The sequence below is a fragment of the Schistocerca americana genome, chromosome 1, assembly GCF_021461395.2.
Source record: "Schistocerca americana isolate TAMUIC-IGC-003095 chromosome 1, iqSchAmer2.1, whole genome shotgun sequence".
NCBI classification, from domain to species: Eukaryota; Metazoa; Arthropoda; class Insecta; order Orthoptera; family Acrididae; genus Schistocerca; species Schistocerca americana.
In genome coordinates, this window is record NC_060119.1 from 527029728 (window position 1) to 527048591 (window position 18864).

The 18864-nt window shown below is 42.0% G+C and overlaps 1 protein-coding gene across 1 annotated transcript in view; it reads right to left on the minus strand.

Annotated features, from left to right (window-relative positions):
- Positions 1-18864, minus strand: part of LOC124571027 (sodium- and chloride-dependent glycine transporter 1-like) — a 282388-nt gene that overhangs the window by 49158 nt on the left and 214366 nt on the right. The window contains exon 8 of the mRNA XM_047131108.1: positions 8175-8412. Within this exon, the coding sequence (XP_046987064.1) occupies positions 8175-8412 (238 nt within the window). The remainder of the gene's footprint in view (positions 1-8174; positions 8413-18864) is intronic.

The window sequence follows — 18864 nt, forward strand, 5'->3', positions numbered from 1 at the left end:
CAGCTCAAAGTGAACTTCAGTCAACAGAGCATTAGACGCAATTTCCAGCCCAAATACCTTGGTGTCACACTCGACTGGTCTTTAACGTACAACAAATACCTGCAAAACGCTAGCCAAGAGCGAAAAACTCGAAATAACATCATAAAATAAATGGTTGGCATAAGCTGGGGTGCTGGAGCTTCCAGTCTACGTACTGCAGCACCGACACTATTATACCCAGTAGCTGAATACTGTGGCAACACAATGCTCATACAAGGACACTGGACATGTGGCTAAAAGAATCAAGGAGAATTACTGTGGGTACATTAAAATCCACACCGACCCCTTGGCTGCATACCGTCAGTAACATTCTACCACCTGAATTGAGACGTCAAGAAGCAAACGATCAAGAATGGAGGAAGCTGCATCACGCCGATCACCCCCATGACCTTGCAATCCATACATTCTTAAATGACCCTCCCCCAGACTGCTTGATATCGTGCATCCACTGTGGCATAATGGAAGAAACAACAAGAAGCTTGGCCTTAAAGAATGGTACAGGAAATGGAAGGCTGCAACAATAAAAAAATCAAGGTTTTCAAGATCCATCTGCTAGTCTACCAGAATCTGATCTGAAGAGAAGTGAATGGACACGATTGAACTGAATAATAACGGTCATGCCGGGTGCAATGCTCTGATGCGCAAGTGGAGACCAGCCTCTCCAGCCTGTGACTGGATGGGCAAAGAACAAACCGTTCAAGCATATTGTCAGAGACTGTCCTCTGATAAAGCATCCAGGATAATTCATTGACTTCATTAATGCTGCTCCCTCCGCTATCAATTTGTTTCATTCGACAGATGTTGAACTGTAATTCAATGTACCTTTTTTAATTAACAGTTGTAATTTTATAGTTTAAATGTCCTCCTTTCAGTATTATTGAATTATTAACTCAAGAATTTGAACATATTAACTCTTTGCCTAGACCCTTAAACGTATAATTGTAAATCGCATGTAGTTTTCAATATTTGATGTTGTCGCCATACGAGAAATAAATAAAACAAAATAAATCGGCTGCTTCGTCCTCCAGATGTACGACTGCTCGAAACACGCAGCGCGGCCACGGAGGCAGGCCGGTGAGGGTAGTATTTTTCTTTGGGGGATTTTCATTTGGGCCCTATGGCAGTAATCGAAGGGGAAGATGACAGGATGTCTTGAACACAAAATTCACCTGATAGGAACCGGATAGAACACATCTGGAATGGTATCGGGCGCCACCTCAGCGCACTGTCCATAACTTACGGGAATTGCTGCTGGTAAACCTTTCGGGGTATAATGTCGTGATCCATGAAACTCTTCTGTTCCCAACGTTTCGTGCAGAACTCGCTGGACATCTTCAAAGGCGTTGCTCCTCCCCCGAATCTTGAGTCGGCAATAGTCAACATAGGAGCAACGCCTTTGAAGGTGTCCAGCGAGCTCTACACGAAACATTTGGAACAGAAGAGTTTCGTGGATCACGACATTTTACCCCGAAAGGTTTACCAACAGTAGTGTCATCCGGTCGCGAAAGCCTTCATTCTTGTGGGAATTAATCTATGAGTAAACATCTGATCCCGCAACCTGCGGAAGCCGACGAAGAACTTTTTGAATGAACGGCACACAGAATCGCTGCTACATTGCGCTCCAGCCCTGGACAAAAACATTATTAAGCATTGTCTGGATAATAACTATCAGCTATACACATCCTTCCGTATGTTTCAAAATGGTATTTATTCACAGTTCACTTGACCGTCCTCTCTGACTTATCCTTTTGCACTCAGCAAAGTAGGTCCTTTTATCCATCATCCACCATTCCATCGGTATATATTCCCCCGTATTCATTTCAAATCTGTTAATGTCGTAAGGAGGTACTTCATTCCTTGATCCTTTTAAACGTTTTCCTCTCTGTCGTAGCCCTAAAGTTTTTGATTGATTTTTGCATTAAAAGTTCATGACGCACTGCCATATGCCGAAACTGTTAGTACACTGCAGTTATAAACTGTCTTACACATTGGAATCTCAGTTTTGAGACATTTACCAAGACCACTGCGGTCGATCATTACTCTCCTTTTATTTCTTTACTTTTGTTTCTAGTCGTCTTCTTAAACAATCTTGGATAGAAAGATCAGTTGTTGGTTCTATGGCTACTGTGTTACATCCGTATAACTTTGTTTTCGTTGTCTGTTTATTCGTTACTTGAGTCAGTATCACTTATTTCTGGTCTGTTATCAATATTTCAATATTAAATATTTCTATCAAACTAAAATTATCTATAAAATATAAATGTATATATACATATTTTAGCCCCCAGACAGTCAGTTTCCGTACCTGAGTTCAATCTAAAAGTAATTATAATTTCCTCGGCGAATTAAAAATTGGTTCATGATTAATTTCATCTGGAACTACGAAGAATATTTAGTGTTCTACTAAGTGTTACGGGTTTCTATACTGTCCAGTCACATTAATGCGACCACCTCTGAAAAGCCTGAATAACCACCTTTTGCAGCGCGGACTGACCTACACGAGCAGAAGAAGAGTCAGTGAGGTTCCGGAAGCTATCGACTCCAGAACCATGGCCAACTGCGCTAGGTTTCTCGGTTTAAGATCGGTGGCACGAACAACCTGGTCGAGGTGATCCCACAGGTTCTCGATTGGGTTTTAATCCTGGGAGTTTGGTGGCCAGGGGTGTACAGTAAACTCATCCAGGTACTCCTTGAACCACGCACGTACACTTTGAGGCGTGTGACGCGTTGCGTTGCGTTGTTCTGCATCGTGTAGAAGGAAAACAGACTGCATGTAGGGATGGACATGGTCCCCAAGGATATTTGTGTTGACCCATTTTCACTTCAAGAATAACGAGATCACCCATGGAATGCCACGAAGACATTCTCAAGATCATAACGCTCTCTCCCCCGGCCTGGGCTCTTCCTCCGACTGTTGCAGGGTGTTTTTCGGACATTTCACACCCATCTGTACGACGGCACATAAAACGTGATATATCTGAAGAGCTCCCGTCATCACTCAGGATAGTCCATTCCATTTGCGATACTGGCGAGCAAATTCCAGGCTTCGTCGCCGATAAACAGCAGCCAGCATGGGTGCATGAACCAGACGCCTACTGCGGAGACCCATACGCAGCAATGTTTGCTGATCGATCGTTGAGGAGACGCTGTTGATAACTCCTGTCATCTATGACTCGCTCTGCGGCACAGTTGCCTCGGTTTTGGACAGCGCCATTTCGGTATGCGTGGTAATTTTTAACCGTGACGGCACGCGGACAGTTTACTAACTTATCCTTTTCGGAAATGCTTCCTCCCTTGACCCGAAAGCAAATGATCATGCCCTTTTGGTTCAAATGGCTCTGAGCACTATGGGACTCAACATCTATGGTCATCAGTCCCCTAGAACTTAGAACTACTTAAACCTAACTAACCTAAGGACATCACACAACGCCCAGTCATCACGAGGCAGAGAAAATCCCTCACCCCGCCGGGAATCGAACCCTGGAACCCGGGCGCGGGAAGCGAGAATGCTACCGCACGACCACGAGCTGCGGACATGCCCTTTTGCATCTTAGATTAATTTCTTCGAATCGGCATACGAAAATGACAGCTCTGTTTTCTGCGTGCCCCCGACACGCTTAATATATTTTCGCTGCGAGTGTTGACACCTGCCGTTTGAGAGTGGTTATTGCTCTTTGACGTCGAACATAAAACGGAGGTCTCATTAATGTAACTGGCAATATGTCCTCAGAAAGACACTGTCTCTCTACCTGCACATGGCCTGACTTTAGTATGAAGGAGTTCAAATACTGCGAGAATTTCAGATATATCTTCTTGTGCATCATTGTCCATGTGCCTCACTTCCCAACGACTTTCTGTGAATTGTGGCGTCGCATAGTTACGACAGTGATTGGGAAGAGATTGTCTGCCGTCTCGATGATTTTTGTGAGTTCAGCTGAGGATACATTAACCATACGTTAAATTTCGAATTAAATCAGATGGTGCAGCTTGCCGATAGAATTAGATTAGCAAACGACATACCAAACGTAGTCGTAGAGAGTGCTATTTCGGCAGCAAAATAACTGAAGATGGTTGAAGTAGAGAGAATATAAAATTGAGAATGGCAATAGTAAAACAAGGGTTTCTGCAAAGAATAAACTAACGTCAAACATACTTTTACCTATTTGGAACTCTTTTATGAAAGTATTTATGTATAGTGTACACTTGTGCATAAGTGACACATGGACGATGAGCAACTGAGACAATAAGAGAAGCATTTGAAAGGTGGTGCTACGGAAGAATGTCAAAAATTAGATGGGTAACCAAAGGGCAGGTACAGAATCTAATTGAGAAAAATGAAATTTGTATCACTAATTGACTAAAAGAAAGGATCGGTAGATAGGACATCCTGAAGCATCAAAAAATCGTCAAGGATAGAATATATTAAACAGATTCAAACGGCTGTGGGTTGCAGTAGTTACGTAGAGATGAAGACCCTTGCGCAATACAGTCTAGCGTGGGGAGCTGCATCAAACGAGACTTCAAAATGCAAAACACAAAAACAAATAAAAACTTTGATCGTAAACGTAATTCTAAACAATTTAACTCCCTAAACAACACCCTAAGCTTGTATGTGCATATCTGTGAAAGAATAGTCCTTACGAAAGCTGGACGGTTCTTTTCAAAATAAATAAAAACATTGTAGTCCCATTCAGGGCGTACAGACAGACAGTCGTGCGAAATACTTTTGAACACGCTTTCTAACAACTGTCTTGAGCAGCTAGTTCGGCATCCCAGACGTAATGGAAATATCTTAGACCTTGTAGCTACAAATAGGCCGGGCCTTATCGACAACGTCAGTATAGAAAAGGGGTTTAGCGGTCAAGATGTCATTTCAACTATTGTTATGAAAGTTAATAAATGAGTCAAGAAGCCTAAGAGAGTGTTTCTGCTAGATAGAGCAGATAAACAGTTTTAGCATCTGACTTATACAGTGAACTGGCATCACTTAGTTCCAGTAAGACAGACGTAGAGGAATTAGGGACAAAGCTTAAGCGGACTGTAAAGCGTGGTCAGGAGAATTATGTGCCTAGTAAGTGAATTAAGGACGGAAAAGCCCCACCACGGTTTAATAACGAGATTCGCAAAATGCTGAAAACGCAGAGGTTGTTTCATTATCGGTTCAAAAGAGAACGCACAAATGACGGCAAGAAAAGGTTAATAGAGATTCGTGCGTCAGTGAAAATGTCTATGCGCAAAGCATTCAACAACTACCACCGTAGTACCGTAGCAAAAGATCTGGCAGAGAATCCGAAAAAACTCTGGCCGTATGTAATATCGTTAAGTGGGTCTAAGGCTTCCATCCACTCACTTGTTCACCCGTGTGGTGTGACGGTTCTAGACAGTAAAACGAAAGCCAAGTTTTAAATTTCACGTTCGAGAAATCGTTCACGCAGGAGAATCGTACAAGCATATCGTCGTTTGATAGTCGAACAAACTTTCGTATGGAAGGCATAGTAATAAGCATCCCTGGCGTAGAGAAACAACTGAACGAATTGAAAAGAAATGAGTCACCAGGTCCGAATGGAATCCCAGTTCGTTTATACAAAGAGTATTCTGCGGCAGTGGCCCCTTACCTACGAGTAGCTTGCATTTATTGCGAATCTCTGGCCCAGCACTGAGTCTCAAGCGACTGGAAAAAAGCGCATGTGACTGCTGTATATAAGAAAGGAAAAGGAATGGACCTGCTAAATTACAGACCAATATCCTTCAGTCTGCTGCACATTCCAATTCGAAAACAATAAACTCTCTTGAGATCGAGAATCTTATGTGCACGAATCAGCACGATTTTAGAAATAATAGCTCTTCTCACATGATATACTGTGAACTATGGGTGAAGGGCAGCAGGCAGATTCCGTATTTCTAGATTTCCGGAGAGTATTTGACACGATGCTTCATTGCAGTCTGTTAAAGAAGGTACGAGCATACGGAGTAAGTTTACAGATACTTGCATGACTAGAAGATGTCTTAAGTTAAGTTACAGAACCCAATATGGTATCCGCGACGGCCAATGTTCATCAAAGTTAATGCGGCTGAGTAAGAAAAACAAAATCGTAATGTTCGGATACAGCATCAGCTGTGTCCTGATACACACAGCCACGTAGGTGAAATACCTAAGCGCAACGTTGAAAAGTGACATGAAGTGGAACGAGACTGTGAGGGTTTGTGGTAGAGAAGGGGAATGGTTGACTTCGGTATATTGGGAGAATTCTACGAAAATGTAGTTTATCCGTAAAGGAGACCGCATTAGGACGCCAGTGCGTCCTGTTCTTGAGTACTGTTAGAGTGCTTCGTCACCGTACCATGTCGGATTAAAGGAAGGCATCAAAGCATTTCAGAGGTGAGCTGCTAGATTTATTACTGGTACGAGGGTTACTCCAAAAGAAATGCACACTATTTTTGTAAAAATACAGTTTTCATTATGTATGTGTGAAAGTTTTACAGTGTGTAGATACATCCTTCCCGCTTGTTTTCAAACTTATTTCAACCTGTTCTCGTGAGTGGCGCCGTCTTCAAGATGGCTGCCACACTTAACGTTCGTCAGAAGCAACGTGCTGTCATAGAATTCCTGTGCTGTGAAAGCGAGACAGTGGAAAACATCCACAAGATGTTGAAAAAGGTGTATGCAGATGCCGCTGTCGATCGCAGTACAGTTAGTCGGTGGGCAAGCAGGTTACGTGATGAAAGCGGGCACGGCAATACTGAGGATTGTCCTCTCAGGCCTCGCACTGCACACACTCCAGACAATATGCAGAGAGTTAATGAATTGGTGACTGCTGACAGACGTATCACAGTGAACGAATTGTCACACTGCGTTGGAATAGGGGAAGGAAGTGTTTGCAAAATACTGAAAGTGTTGGCGTTAAAAAAGGTTTGCGCCAGGTGGGTTCCGAGGATGTTGACAGTGGTTCACAAAGAAATAAGAGAAATGGTATGCAGCGAACTTTTGGAACAGTACGAGAATGGTGGAGATGAATTTCTTGGAAGAATTGTGACAGATGATGAAACATGGCTCCATCATTTTTCACCAGAGACGAAGAAGCAATCAATGGAGTGGCATCATGCAAATTCACCCGAGAAAAAAAAAATTCGACACCACACCTTCTGCTGGAAAAGTTATGGCTACGGTGTTTTTCCATTCCGAAGGACTCTTACTTGTGGACATCATGCCAAGTGGAACCACCATAAATTCTGATGCATATGTGACGACACCGAAGAAACTTCAAGTTCGACTGAGTCGTGTTCGACCACATCGGCAAAAGCAGGATGTTTTGCTATTGCACGACAATGCACGGCCACACGTCAGTCAAAAAGCCATGGATGCGATCACAATACTCGGATGGACAACACTGAAACACGTGCCTTATAGTCCTGACGTGGCTCCATGTGTTTATCAGCTCTTTGGGAAACTGAAAGTCTGTCTTCGTGGAACAAGGTTTCAAGATGATGACTCCCTTGTGCACGCTGCCAAACAGTGGCTCCAACAGGTTGGTCCAGAATTTTACCGTGCGGGTATACAGGTGCTGGTTCCAAGATGGCGTAAGGCAGTTGAGTGGGTGGAAATTACGTGGAGAAATGAAAATATTGTTCCTAAAGGATGTATATACACACTGTAAATTTTCAAACATGTAGAATAAAAGATGGATTTTAAAATAAAATAGTATGCATTTCTTTTGGAGTGACTCTCGTAGCATCGAACAACACGCAAGTGTTAAGAACATGCTTCAGAAACTCAAATGGGAATCTCTGGAAGGGAACACAATCAAGAAAATTTAGAGAAGCGGCATTTGAATCTGAATGTAGAGAGTTTCTCCTGCCTTCGAAATACATTGCGAGGAGAAATCAAGCTCTGTTTGAGGGTGTAACTGAAGAGGAAATGCCTGGTGGTAGTAGTAATGTGTAGCCTCCGCAATCAACCGTACGCTGGATTGCGGAGTATCTACATAGTTGTAGACATTATCAAGTGAAAGTTTCTATCATAATCAGGCAGGAGACAGAGTGCCGTGAAACCGGATAAATCTTTTTGGAACGCCTTATACTGGAGGTCATTTTTGCCAGCATATCGCCCGGGCAGTGCGCCGCCGGCGCTGACCCACCTGGCAGCCGATGCCGAGCACGAAGAGCATGAAGAAGAAGAGCGCCGACCAGAGCTGCGGCAGCGGCATGCGCAGCACCGCCTCCGGGTAGGCGACGAAGGCGAGGCCCGGGCCGGAGGCGACCACCTCGGACACGGGCTCGCCCATCTCGTGCGCCATGAAGCCCAGCACGCTGAACACCACGAAGCCCGCCAGCACGCCCGTCAGAGCGTTCGTCGCCGACACCACGATCGCGTCCCTGTGGGCACCACCTCGCTCTGCGTCAACGTTGCTTGTACCATTTCTGGTTCTTGCAACCAAGAGCACTTTATTGTCAATCAGAGCGTAATAGGTATTGCAGCCAGAAACTGACGTCATCAGTTTTTGCACACTACTGGCCATTAAAATTGCTACACCAAGAATAAATGCATATGATAAACGGGTATTCATTGGGCAAATATATTATGCTAGAACTGACACGTCATTACATTTTCACGCAGTTGAGGTGGATAGATCCTGAGAAATCAGTACCCAGAACAACCACCTCTGGCCGTAATAACGGCCTTGGTACCCCTGGGCATTGAGTCAAACAGAGCTAGGATGGCGTGTACAGGTACAGCTGCCCATGCGCCTTCAACACGATACCACAGTTCATCAAGAGTAGTGACTGGCGTATTGTGACGGGCCAGTTGCTCGGCCACCATTAACCAGGCGTTTTCAGTTGGTGAGAGATCTGCAGAACGTGCTCGCCAGGGCAGCAGTCGAACATTTTCTGTATCCAGAAAGGCCCGTACAGGACCTGCAACATGCGGTCGTGCATTATCCTCCTGAAATGTAGGATTTCGCAGGGATCAAATGAAGGGTAGAGCCACGGGTCGTAACAAATCTGAAATGTAACGTCCACTGTTCAAAGTGCCGTCAATGCGAACAAGATGTGCCCGAGACTTGTAACCAATGGCACTCCATACCATCACGCCGGGTGATACGCCAGTATGGCGATGACGAATACACGCTTCCAATGTTCGATCACCGCGATGTCGCCAAACACGGATGCGACCATCATGATGCTGTAAACAGAACCTGGATTCATCCGAAAAAATCACGTTTTGCCATTCGTGCACCCAGGTTGGTCGTTGAGTACACCATCGCAGGCGCTCCTGTCTGTGATGCAGCGTCAAGGGTAACCGCAGCCATGGTCTCCGAGCTGATAGTCCATGCTGCTGCAAACGTCGTCGAACTGTTCGTGCAGATGGTTGTTGTCTTGAAAACGTCCCCATCTGTTGACTCAGGGATCGAGACGTAATTGCACGATCCGCTACAGCTATGCGGATAAGATGCCTTTCATCTCGAGTGCTAGTGATACGAGGCCATTGGGATCCAGCACGGCCTTCCGTATTACCCTCCTGAACCCACCGATTCCATATTCTGTTAAAAGTCATTGGATCTCGACCAACGCGAGCAGCAATGTCGCGATACGATAAACCGCAATCGCGATAGGCTACAATCCGACCTTTATCAAAGTCGGAAACGCGATGGTACGCATTTTTCCTCCTTACACGGGGCATCACAACAACGGTTCACCAGCCAACGCCGGTCAACTGCTGTTTGTGTATGAGAAATCGGATGGAAACTTTCCTCATGTCAGCACGTTGTAGGTGTCACCACCGGCGCCAACCTTGTTTGAATGCTCTGAAAAGCTAATCATTTGCATATCACCGTATCTTCTTCCTGTCGGTTAAATTTCGCGTCTGTAGCACGTCATCTTCGTGGTGTAGCAACTTTAATGGCCAGTAGTGTACATCCGTCATATAGCTATGGATGTTGGACTGCGGCTGATCTATAACTCGTAGAAATACGATACCAACAGCCATAATTCTTCCTGAAATTTTGTTAATAATTTAAGCAACCAGTTTCGACGCTCCATTAGCATTATCTTCTTGTTGTCGTGCGTTTGGAGTTTACACGTTGAGTAAATCCAAGTCAACTGTATCCAGTTTAATACATATGGTAACCATTCTATGCGGGTCAATGTTTGGACGTCTACATTCGTTTTTCACATAGGGGCCTGAAGTTGGCGGTAATGAGGTGTAGAAACTAACTGCTTCAACAATAAAAATTTAGGAAGAATTATGGCTATTGGTATGTTTCTTCTGAGAGTCATTAAAAAGTATTTATTGGTGTACGTGAGCAAGGAATGCTACACATGTCACTTTGGAACCATAGTTCGGCGACTTCTCTTGTTTCGCTGATGTGACCCTGGCGGAGGGATCCTGCCTTCTGACTGGATACCGGAGCGGTACATATGCGCCGCCAAACCCTATAGCTTCATTAACAGTTTTCTTGTGCGGGCCATTTTCGCAAAAACTGTATACACATTACAGTAGTTCAAAAGAAAAACGCATTTGGCATTTTGCACATTAAGTTTTTTTTTATTTACCTTGTGTACCGAGACGCGTTTCGCCTTAATTACAAAGCAACTTCAATGGATGTCAGATCAGCGTCTGATTCGTGATTTCTAAGCTAAACAGCTTTCTCTCTGGTGCTTGAAAGTTTGCACTTTTCCTTTTTGTCACACTGTTTTTCAACATATAGCAGTTCTATTGCCAATTTTGTGTGTGATACATTTTCACAATTGTCCCATTCGGATAATTCCTTCGTGATGCTTCGTTTTCTCAGTTTTTTTGTTTGTTTGTTTGCTTTACTGCATTTTTAAAACGGTATATTGCACCCAAAAGGCTGGCCGCTGTCGCCGAGTGGTTCTAGGCGCTTCAGTCCGGAACTGCTCTGCTGCTGTGGTCGCAGGTTCGAATCCTGCGTCGGGCATGGGTGTGGGTGATGTCTTTAGGTTAGTTAGGTTTAAGTAGTTCTAAGTCAAGGAGAATGATGACCTCAGATGTTAAGTCCCGTAGTGCCATTTGATTTTGTACCCAAAATTTTATCGTTAAAAATTTCAACTTGTATACTCGCAAAGTGAGTGCACTTAATGTAGGTTAGCTTCATCTTACCACAGAATACTTTCTGGTCGAATTAAACAAGCTTCACTGCGAAATGTCTAAAAAAAAAGAAGATTTCAAAGATCCGAATTGTTTCAGTATTTGATACTAAGATCTGTGTTAACAATTTTTTCAATAGGAGAGCATAATAACTTTAAAGTATAACCTGTAATTCAGCACAACATAAAATTAATCTTAATAAGCACCTTACTAAAGCCTGTAAACAATGTTAGAGGTGGCCCTTAACATTCCTATCATCGCCCTGTCACGTTAATTCGGTAAGGGACAAAACATTATTTACTTGCTGAAATAAATATTTATATTTACCTAATTAGCAACAACTTTTTGTACGCATTTGCGTTCAGGAATATATTAAGGATCTTTATCTGAAACGTAGTTATCCACATCAGCCTCAGATTCGTACAAATCGTGCCAGAAATGGCACGAACAACGCAACTGGCAACCATTTCTTTGACACCTACGACTGTTTACACGCACACATCCTGACAATGTTGCAAGAATCTAAAATTTGAGACAGAGCTGCCGTGTCTTGGTTTATTGTGAAAATATCACCTAATATGAATAAAGCACATAGTTTTCCACGTTTTACATACAATAACTCTGTTTCTCATCGATCGCCCCTTAACAGCCGAAATATTCAAATTACGTATTACGAAACCTTTATCTGCTGTTCATACGCGTTTGAAAAGCATATTAATTACATGTTTGGATTATTATGCACGTGGGTCTGTAAATCGCCAAATCACGTGAGAACGAGATTTCATGACAATTGTGGTTTTGTTATTTTAACCAACGCCAGCGCCGTGAATAAAGTGACTGGAATCGATTCAGAAATTTCGGCTACGACACTCAATAGTCTAGGCCAAAATATTCGAGTCACGTATGGGAGCAATCCTACTCAGCCAACAGTAAGTGATCAGTATCCGGCGCCTCCCCTGTCACTCCAGATCCATACGATTCACAGAATCTTCCGATCTTCTCCGATGGGTTAAGATCCAGCTCCGACCGCCACACAGTGAAACCGTGGTAAGCGCTCTGAGTCGAGGTAGCTGATCTACAATTAGACAGTTGGAGGTGTACACTACGTAAGTTGATTTACTTAATTAAGACCTTTGTTGTCGATATAGGAACTACAAACATTCCATAGTTTCTCTTATAATTGTTACTACCTTCAAATTAGTAAAAAGTTCACGTTTTATAAATTAAAGACCATCAACAGTCGATTTCGAATTTTAGATATTTATTTCCGATACTTATTTGCTAGCGAAAGCCTTATAATCACGGTTTTCGACATTCACTTGAGACTTTAGGCACCTGATGGATATGTTACGTAAATGTGAAAACACTTGAGCCCCATCTAATACAAACCGCAGAGTCTTAGAACAGCTGCACGTTGTGAGAAGCTACTTCGCTAGTAACCAGTAACTAAATTGCACGAGATTAACTATGCTCTCCGCCGATACGCGTTCCGTACTTACGGTTTATGTAAGTTAAAAGTACGATCCAGACGCAGCTGTCTAAAAAAAAAGACACAAAATGTCCAAAATTCCCTACCATGTATTTCAAGAATTCCTATTTTGACAGTAGTACTATGTTGAAATTTCCAGAAAAGGAAGTCTTCTTATCATAGTGAAACAGGCTCTTTCCAGATCTAAATGGATAATTCGTTCTAGGTGAAGAACCATCAAGGCTCTTAAGCGTTCTGTCAAACTCCGTAGAATCCGAATGGAGAAAAAAATAGATCGTGATCGCGTCCTTTTCCAAGGAACTGTTCCCGTATTCAGCTTAAAATATTTCGTGAAATCATGGAAAACCTAAATACATATTACTGTCTACACCACAAGTAATTTTTCAAATAAAGATTACATTCGTGAAACCCGCCATGAAATCTACAGTAATTTGTTATTGCACCGCACAAAATACAGTAATGCTATTTGAGAACTGAAGTATCAGTAAACACAATCTAACTTACAGCGACAACTTACGGATATCTCGTTAGCAAAATTGCATGATGGAAAATTTAAATAGGTCGGCCGATTTCTCTTTTAAAAAGAAAGGGGAATTCTTCTGCGTCTTCGACTGTTCGCTCTCCTTATAACTAATGAATAGTTTCTCTGAAACACAGTGTTCTCAAGAGACTTTTGCGCAGGGCCCCAGAGGACAGGTCGACTCTGAAATCAGGCAGTACGAGAAAGCTGTAACAACGTCTCATTACTTCAGCATTAGTCGGTCCTGTGCTCCATTTTCTCGTGCCCGGGACTCCGTAGCTAACGTAATATTAGGTGCCACTGCTGCTGCTACAACTATATTGCATTCAACGAAGTTATTGGAATCTAAATTCGCCGTCTTCGAAAAAAGAGTAATCTGTGCCCTACTTCTGTTAAAGATTTCTCATACAGTGCGTCCAGTTTCTTTTCTGATTTATTGTAGCTTTATGTGGTGTAATTACTTTCATCTGCAGTTACTGAGTGTGTGTGTGTGGGGGGGGGGGGGGGGAGGGGGAAAGAAGACCACCAAATTCAAATTACCTCACGGGAATACGTAGCGTCTTAAGCACAACATCCACTACGAAGGAGCGTTGCTGTTTTACCTTTTAGTGGTAGCTCTCCGTAAAACTTATCCCATGACCATTTGGCACACATACGGTGTTCGGTAGTATGGGTCACAGGACATAAAGAAGACCGTAGTACACTCGATTTTGCATGTACCCTTTCAGCTGAGAAAACGACCTGCTCCCAATACATTGCTCACTATTTAACCAAATCTGAAAAAAGAGGCTCATTTTAATGTCTAAAAGGAAATGTTCAAGAAATTCCAGAGCAAATTCAAAATCATAAAAACATCATAACAAATGACTAAATTTACATATGTTTGTACGAATCAGAAACTAAAGAGAGCCAGTTGTTTTTGTGTTTCAAAATGAACCCAATCCATCAGAAGTGACTAATTACAGAAGCACTTCTAAGAAAATAATGGCTTGTTTCTTTCGTTAGACTAGACGTCTGGCCATTTGTGGCGAAACAAGCGCTGTATCATTGAGAGATACGAAGGCGAGCGGATGTGCCGGAAGTAACCCCAGTTCGCTGCTACTAACACCACATCATAAAGCGTCTGTGCGCCATAATCTAAGAACGAAATTAAAAATTAAAGTAGCTTTTTCACATTTTGTCAACATATGCTTCACTATATTAATGTTTAAATTGTTAAATCTGAGAGTCATCAGACAAATATGTTTCCCTAAATACATCGTTTTATATAAAAAAACAAATGGCGCTAAATAATAAAGCCATAAAGCCAAAAATTGGTCAGAATATGCAATTGTATGTCAAAATTAACTGTTACAAATTTCAACTCTATGAGAGTAATATTTTCGTCAAAATCGGCGTTTTTACGAAAAATTGAAGGCGCTAAATATTAGACTCAGAAAGATGAAAATTAGTAAGAAGCTTCATTGTGCTATAAAAACATTAACTATGTGACTCCATTAAGCTACCTCTAATAGTTTTCAAGTAATTGATTAAAAACTAAATTTGGAACATAAACGTCCCTATTTGTAGTAGATTAAGTATCTATTATATTAATGATAGTCAATTCTGATTACACCACTTCATTACATGCGTTAAATAATAAAGCTACAATAGGTTTCAAGGCCTTAATCTAATCAATAGTCAATATAAGGACTTTTAAAGAAGTAGTTTAGAGATCGTGTTCTACTGTCGGTTCCGCTCTAAAAATTCTAGCCGGCAAAGTTTAAATGCAGTCGAGCTGAAACTTTTTCTGTAATTAAAGCCAACTTAACTCCATTCATATAAAAATTACCAAAACTCTAAATCGATACACAACAGTGTTAGAAAATAACATGTGTCTGAGAAAGCGGACATTTGGATGCTGCTACCTAGCCTTACAGCAAATGACGGCAGATGTTCCGTTTGGCCTTCCGTTGCACCCATAGATCAATACGGCCTGAGGCAGTTACACACACTTCGCACCCAGCTATCAACCAGTCCGCGGCAGTCAAACGCCTGCTTACGCGCTGCCAAGGATGACGTCACAGCTGGGCTGCTCCTAAACGCCTGTTTTGGTACAAATAGAAAGTGAATTCGCGAGGACTGTACACCGTCCTGGATCCCCTAGATTTCGCGGAAGTATCTGTTTGTGTGTCGCCTGTGGTGTTAACTAAACCGCGTTGCAAGTAGTGAGATTATTTTCCACTTTCGTGGCGAGCAATTAACTCTGATGATTAGAAGTCAGGGCGATAGACTATTTAACTGAAACTTAGAGTAGACGTCGCCTCTAAGCTGCTCACAGTACTGTTCATTATAGAGACAACATCATTATTAATATTACTACTGCTATTACTATTATTATTATTATCAGGAAGATTACTATTTTGTGCGAGTGAAATTTTATTGAATATGAATCAGTTAGAAATCAAAACTTTTATTTATAATCATAGTTCCTGATCCCGCTGAATAAGTAGAGAGTAGTAATACTTCTTTCGGAGAGCACAAGAAGAATGTGGAACTGCAGACTGGAAACTGTAGTCAGTATGTTCTCCGTCGCTTTCTGGCTGACCGCAAAAATAGTTTTCAGCCTCTCGTAAAAGACGGCGACAAATGAAGAAATACAATATTTCATATTCAATTATCCATACGCAGATCCACACATTGCTTTACAGGCTCGAAAAACAGTTAATGGTGAATGATTTACAATAATTTATGTGCTACAATTCATAGATGAAATTTAGGGGGAAAAAACCAAAATATTGCATAATTATTCAACGTTAGGCGCGTAATGGGGCCCCTTAGGGACATGGCTGCCAAGAGATAAAAGGAAACCAATGCGCACTCCGTGTTCATACCGGGTGGAGTCATTCCAGATGTGGAACGGGTCCTCTCAGATGCCACGAAGAGAACAGGGTTCAGACAACTGCAGGAGGTTGCTCACGTCGGTATCAATGATGTGTGTCACTTTGGATCAGAAGAGATTCTCTCTGGTTTCGAGCGGCTAACAGAAGTGGTAAAGGGACTCAGTCTTGCTTGCAAGATGAAAGCAGAGCTGATCATTTCCAGCATAGTCGACAGGACCAATTGCGGATTCTGGGTCTGAATCAGAAGCTCAGATGGTTCCGCGACCGCGTAAGCTGCAGATTCCACGACTTGCGCCAAAGGGTGGTTGGATTTCCGGTTCCGCTGAGTAGGTCAGGTGTCCACTAATACGCAGGAGGCGGCTACACTGGTAGCAGGGGCTGTGTGGCGTGAACTATGCGGTTTTTTAGGTTAGACAGTCTCGAGAAAATACATGAAGGGCTTCAGCCACAAAAGGTGCCGGCCGAACACAGGATACAGGAACCATCGATATAACAGTTGTAAATTGTCGTAGCTGTGCTGGGAAAGTACCAGAGCTCCAAGTGCTAATAGAACACACTGATGCTCAAATTGTTAATGGCATTGAAAGCTGGCTAAAGCCGGATATAAGTTCAGCCGAAATTGGCATTCTCTGGAAATTGTGTCGAGCAGTTAGTTCATGAGCCCATGCGGATAGTAAACGGTTGTGAAAACACGCTTGATCTTTTAGCAACAAGTAATCCTGAGTTAATAATGAGCATCAAAACAGATACAGAGATTAGTGAACACAGGGTTGTCGTAGCGAGAATGAATATTGTAACCCCCAAATACTCCAAAAATAAACGAAAAATATACCTGTTCAAAAAAGAGATAAAAATTCATTTGACGCCTTCCTGAGAGACAATCTGCACTTCTTCCAAATTAATAATATAAGTGTAGACCAGATGTGACTTGAATTCAGAGAAATAGTATCGGCAGCAATTGAGAGGTTTATACCAAATAACAGGATTTTGGAACATATATTGTGTTCAAACATTATGAATTATCTGGAAGAAAACTGTCTATTGACACACAGTCAACATGGGTTTAGAAAACATCGTTCCTGTGAGACACAACTAGTTCTTTATTTGCATGAAGTGTTGAGTGCTATTGACAAAGGATTTCAGATCGTATTAACAGAAGCCACTGCTTTGATTATAATGTTAATGTTAAAATGCAGTACCACCACACTCTCAAACTGTAGGCTCCCTCAAACACCTCCATTTTCCTGCATTTATTAATTTATGTTTATCTTCTTGATATTGCTTAAGTTCCTTATGTATTCTGTATTTGCATTGACAACTGTCTCTTCTTTTTTGATTGGTTGTGTATTACTCTCTATGTTTCATACCTCTTGATGCAGCCTTGTCTAGTACTAATTTTATCTTATTTTATTAGTTTTGTTTATTAATAGAAACTGTTATGTAGGCATGCTATTCCCATTTTGTGCTAAAGGTTTTCCTGTCAACTCCATTGTTATTTATGTACTGTTTAGTTTTTACTATTTCATTGGAAAGATGTTACTGTATGTTTCTACTTCACTCTAGATGTGTTACTTCTCTTCCAATGTTGTCTGCTAACATTTAACTTCTTTGGTGATAATACTCAGTAAATGTCTGAAGATGGCCTTGTAGGCCGAAAACCGGTTAGTAATAAAAGTAATATTGTAGAACAAAAGCAAACTGGTGCTTTTCATTTATTATGATTTCAGATCGATTCCGTATGTCTGGATTTCCAGGCTTTTGACACTGTACCACACAAGCGGTGTATAGTGAAATTGCGTGCTTATGGAATATCGTCTCATTTATGTGACTGGATTTGGGATTCACTGACACAGAGGTCACAGTTCGTAGTAATTGACGGAAAGTCATCGAGTAAAACAGAAGTGATTTCTGGCGTTCCTCAAGGCAGTGTTATAGGCCCTTTGCTGTTTCTTATCTATATAAACGATTTGGGAGACAATCTGAGAAGCCGTCTTAGGTTGTTTTCAGATGACGCTGTCGTTTATCGACTAATAATGTCATCAGAAGATCAAAACGACTTAGAAAAGATATCTGAATGGTGCGAAAATTGGCAGTTGACCCTAAATAACGGAAAGTTTGAAGTCATCCACATGAGTGCTAAAAGAAATTCGTTAAACTTCTGTTACACGATAAACTGTAATCTAAAAGCCATAAATTTAACTAAACACTTAGGTATTACAATTACGAACAACTTAAATTGGAAGGAACACAGCGACTGATGACCTCAGAAGTTAAGTCGCATAGTGCTCAGAGCCATTTTGAAGGAACACACAGAAAATGTTGTGGGGGAAGGCTACCAAAGACTGCAATTTATTGGCAGGACACTCAGAAAGTGTAACAGATTTACTAAGGAGCCTGCCTACACTAAGCTTGTCCGTTCGCTTTTAGAATACTGCTGCGCGGAGTGAGATCCTTACCAGATAGGACTGACGGAGTACATCGAAAAAGTTCAAAGAAGGGCAGTGCGTTTTGTACTATCGCGAAATATGGGAGAGAGTGTCACATAAAAGAAAGGCGTTTTTCGTTGAGACGGAATCTTCTCAGGAAATTCCAATCACCAACTTTCTGCTCTGAATGCGAAAATATTTTGTTGACACCGACCTACATAGGGAGAAACGATCTCCACGATGAAGTAAGGGAAATCAGATTTCGTATGGAAGATATAGGTGTTCGTCCTTTCCGCGCGCTGTACGAGATTAGAATAATAAGGAATTGTGAAGGTGTTTCGATGAACCACTTAAATGTGATTTGCAGAGTATCGATGTAGATGTAGATGACAGTTCCATGT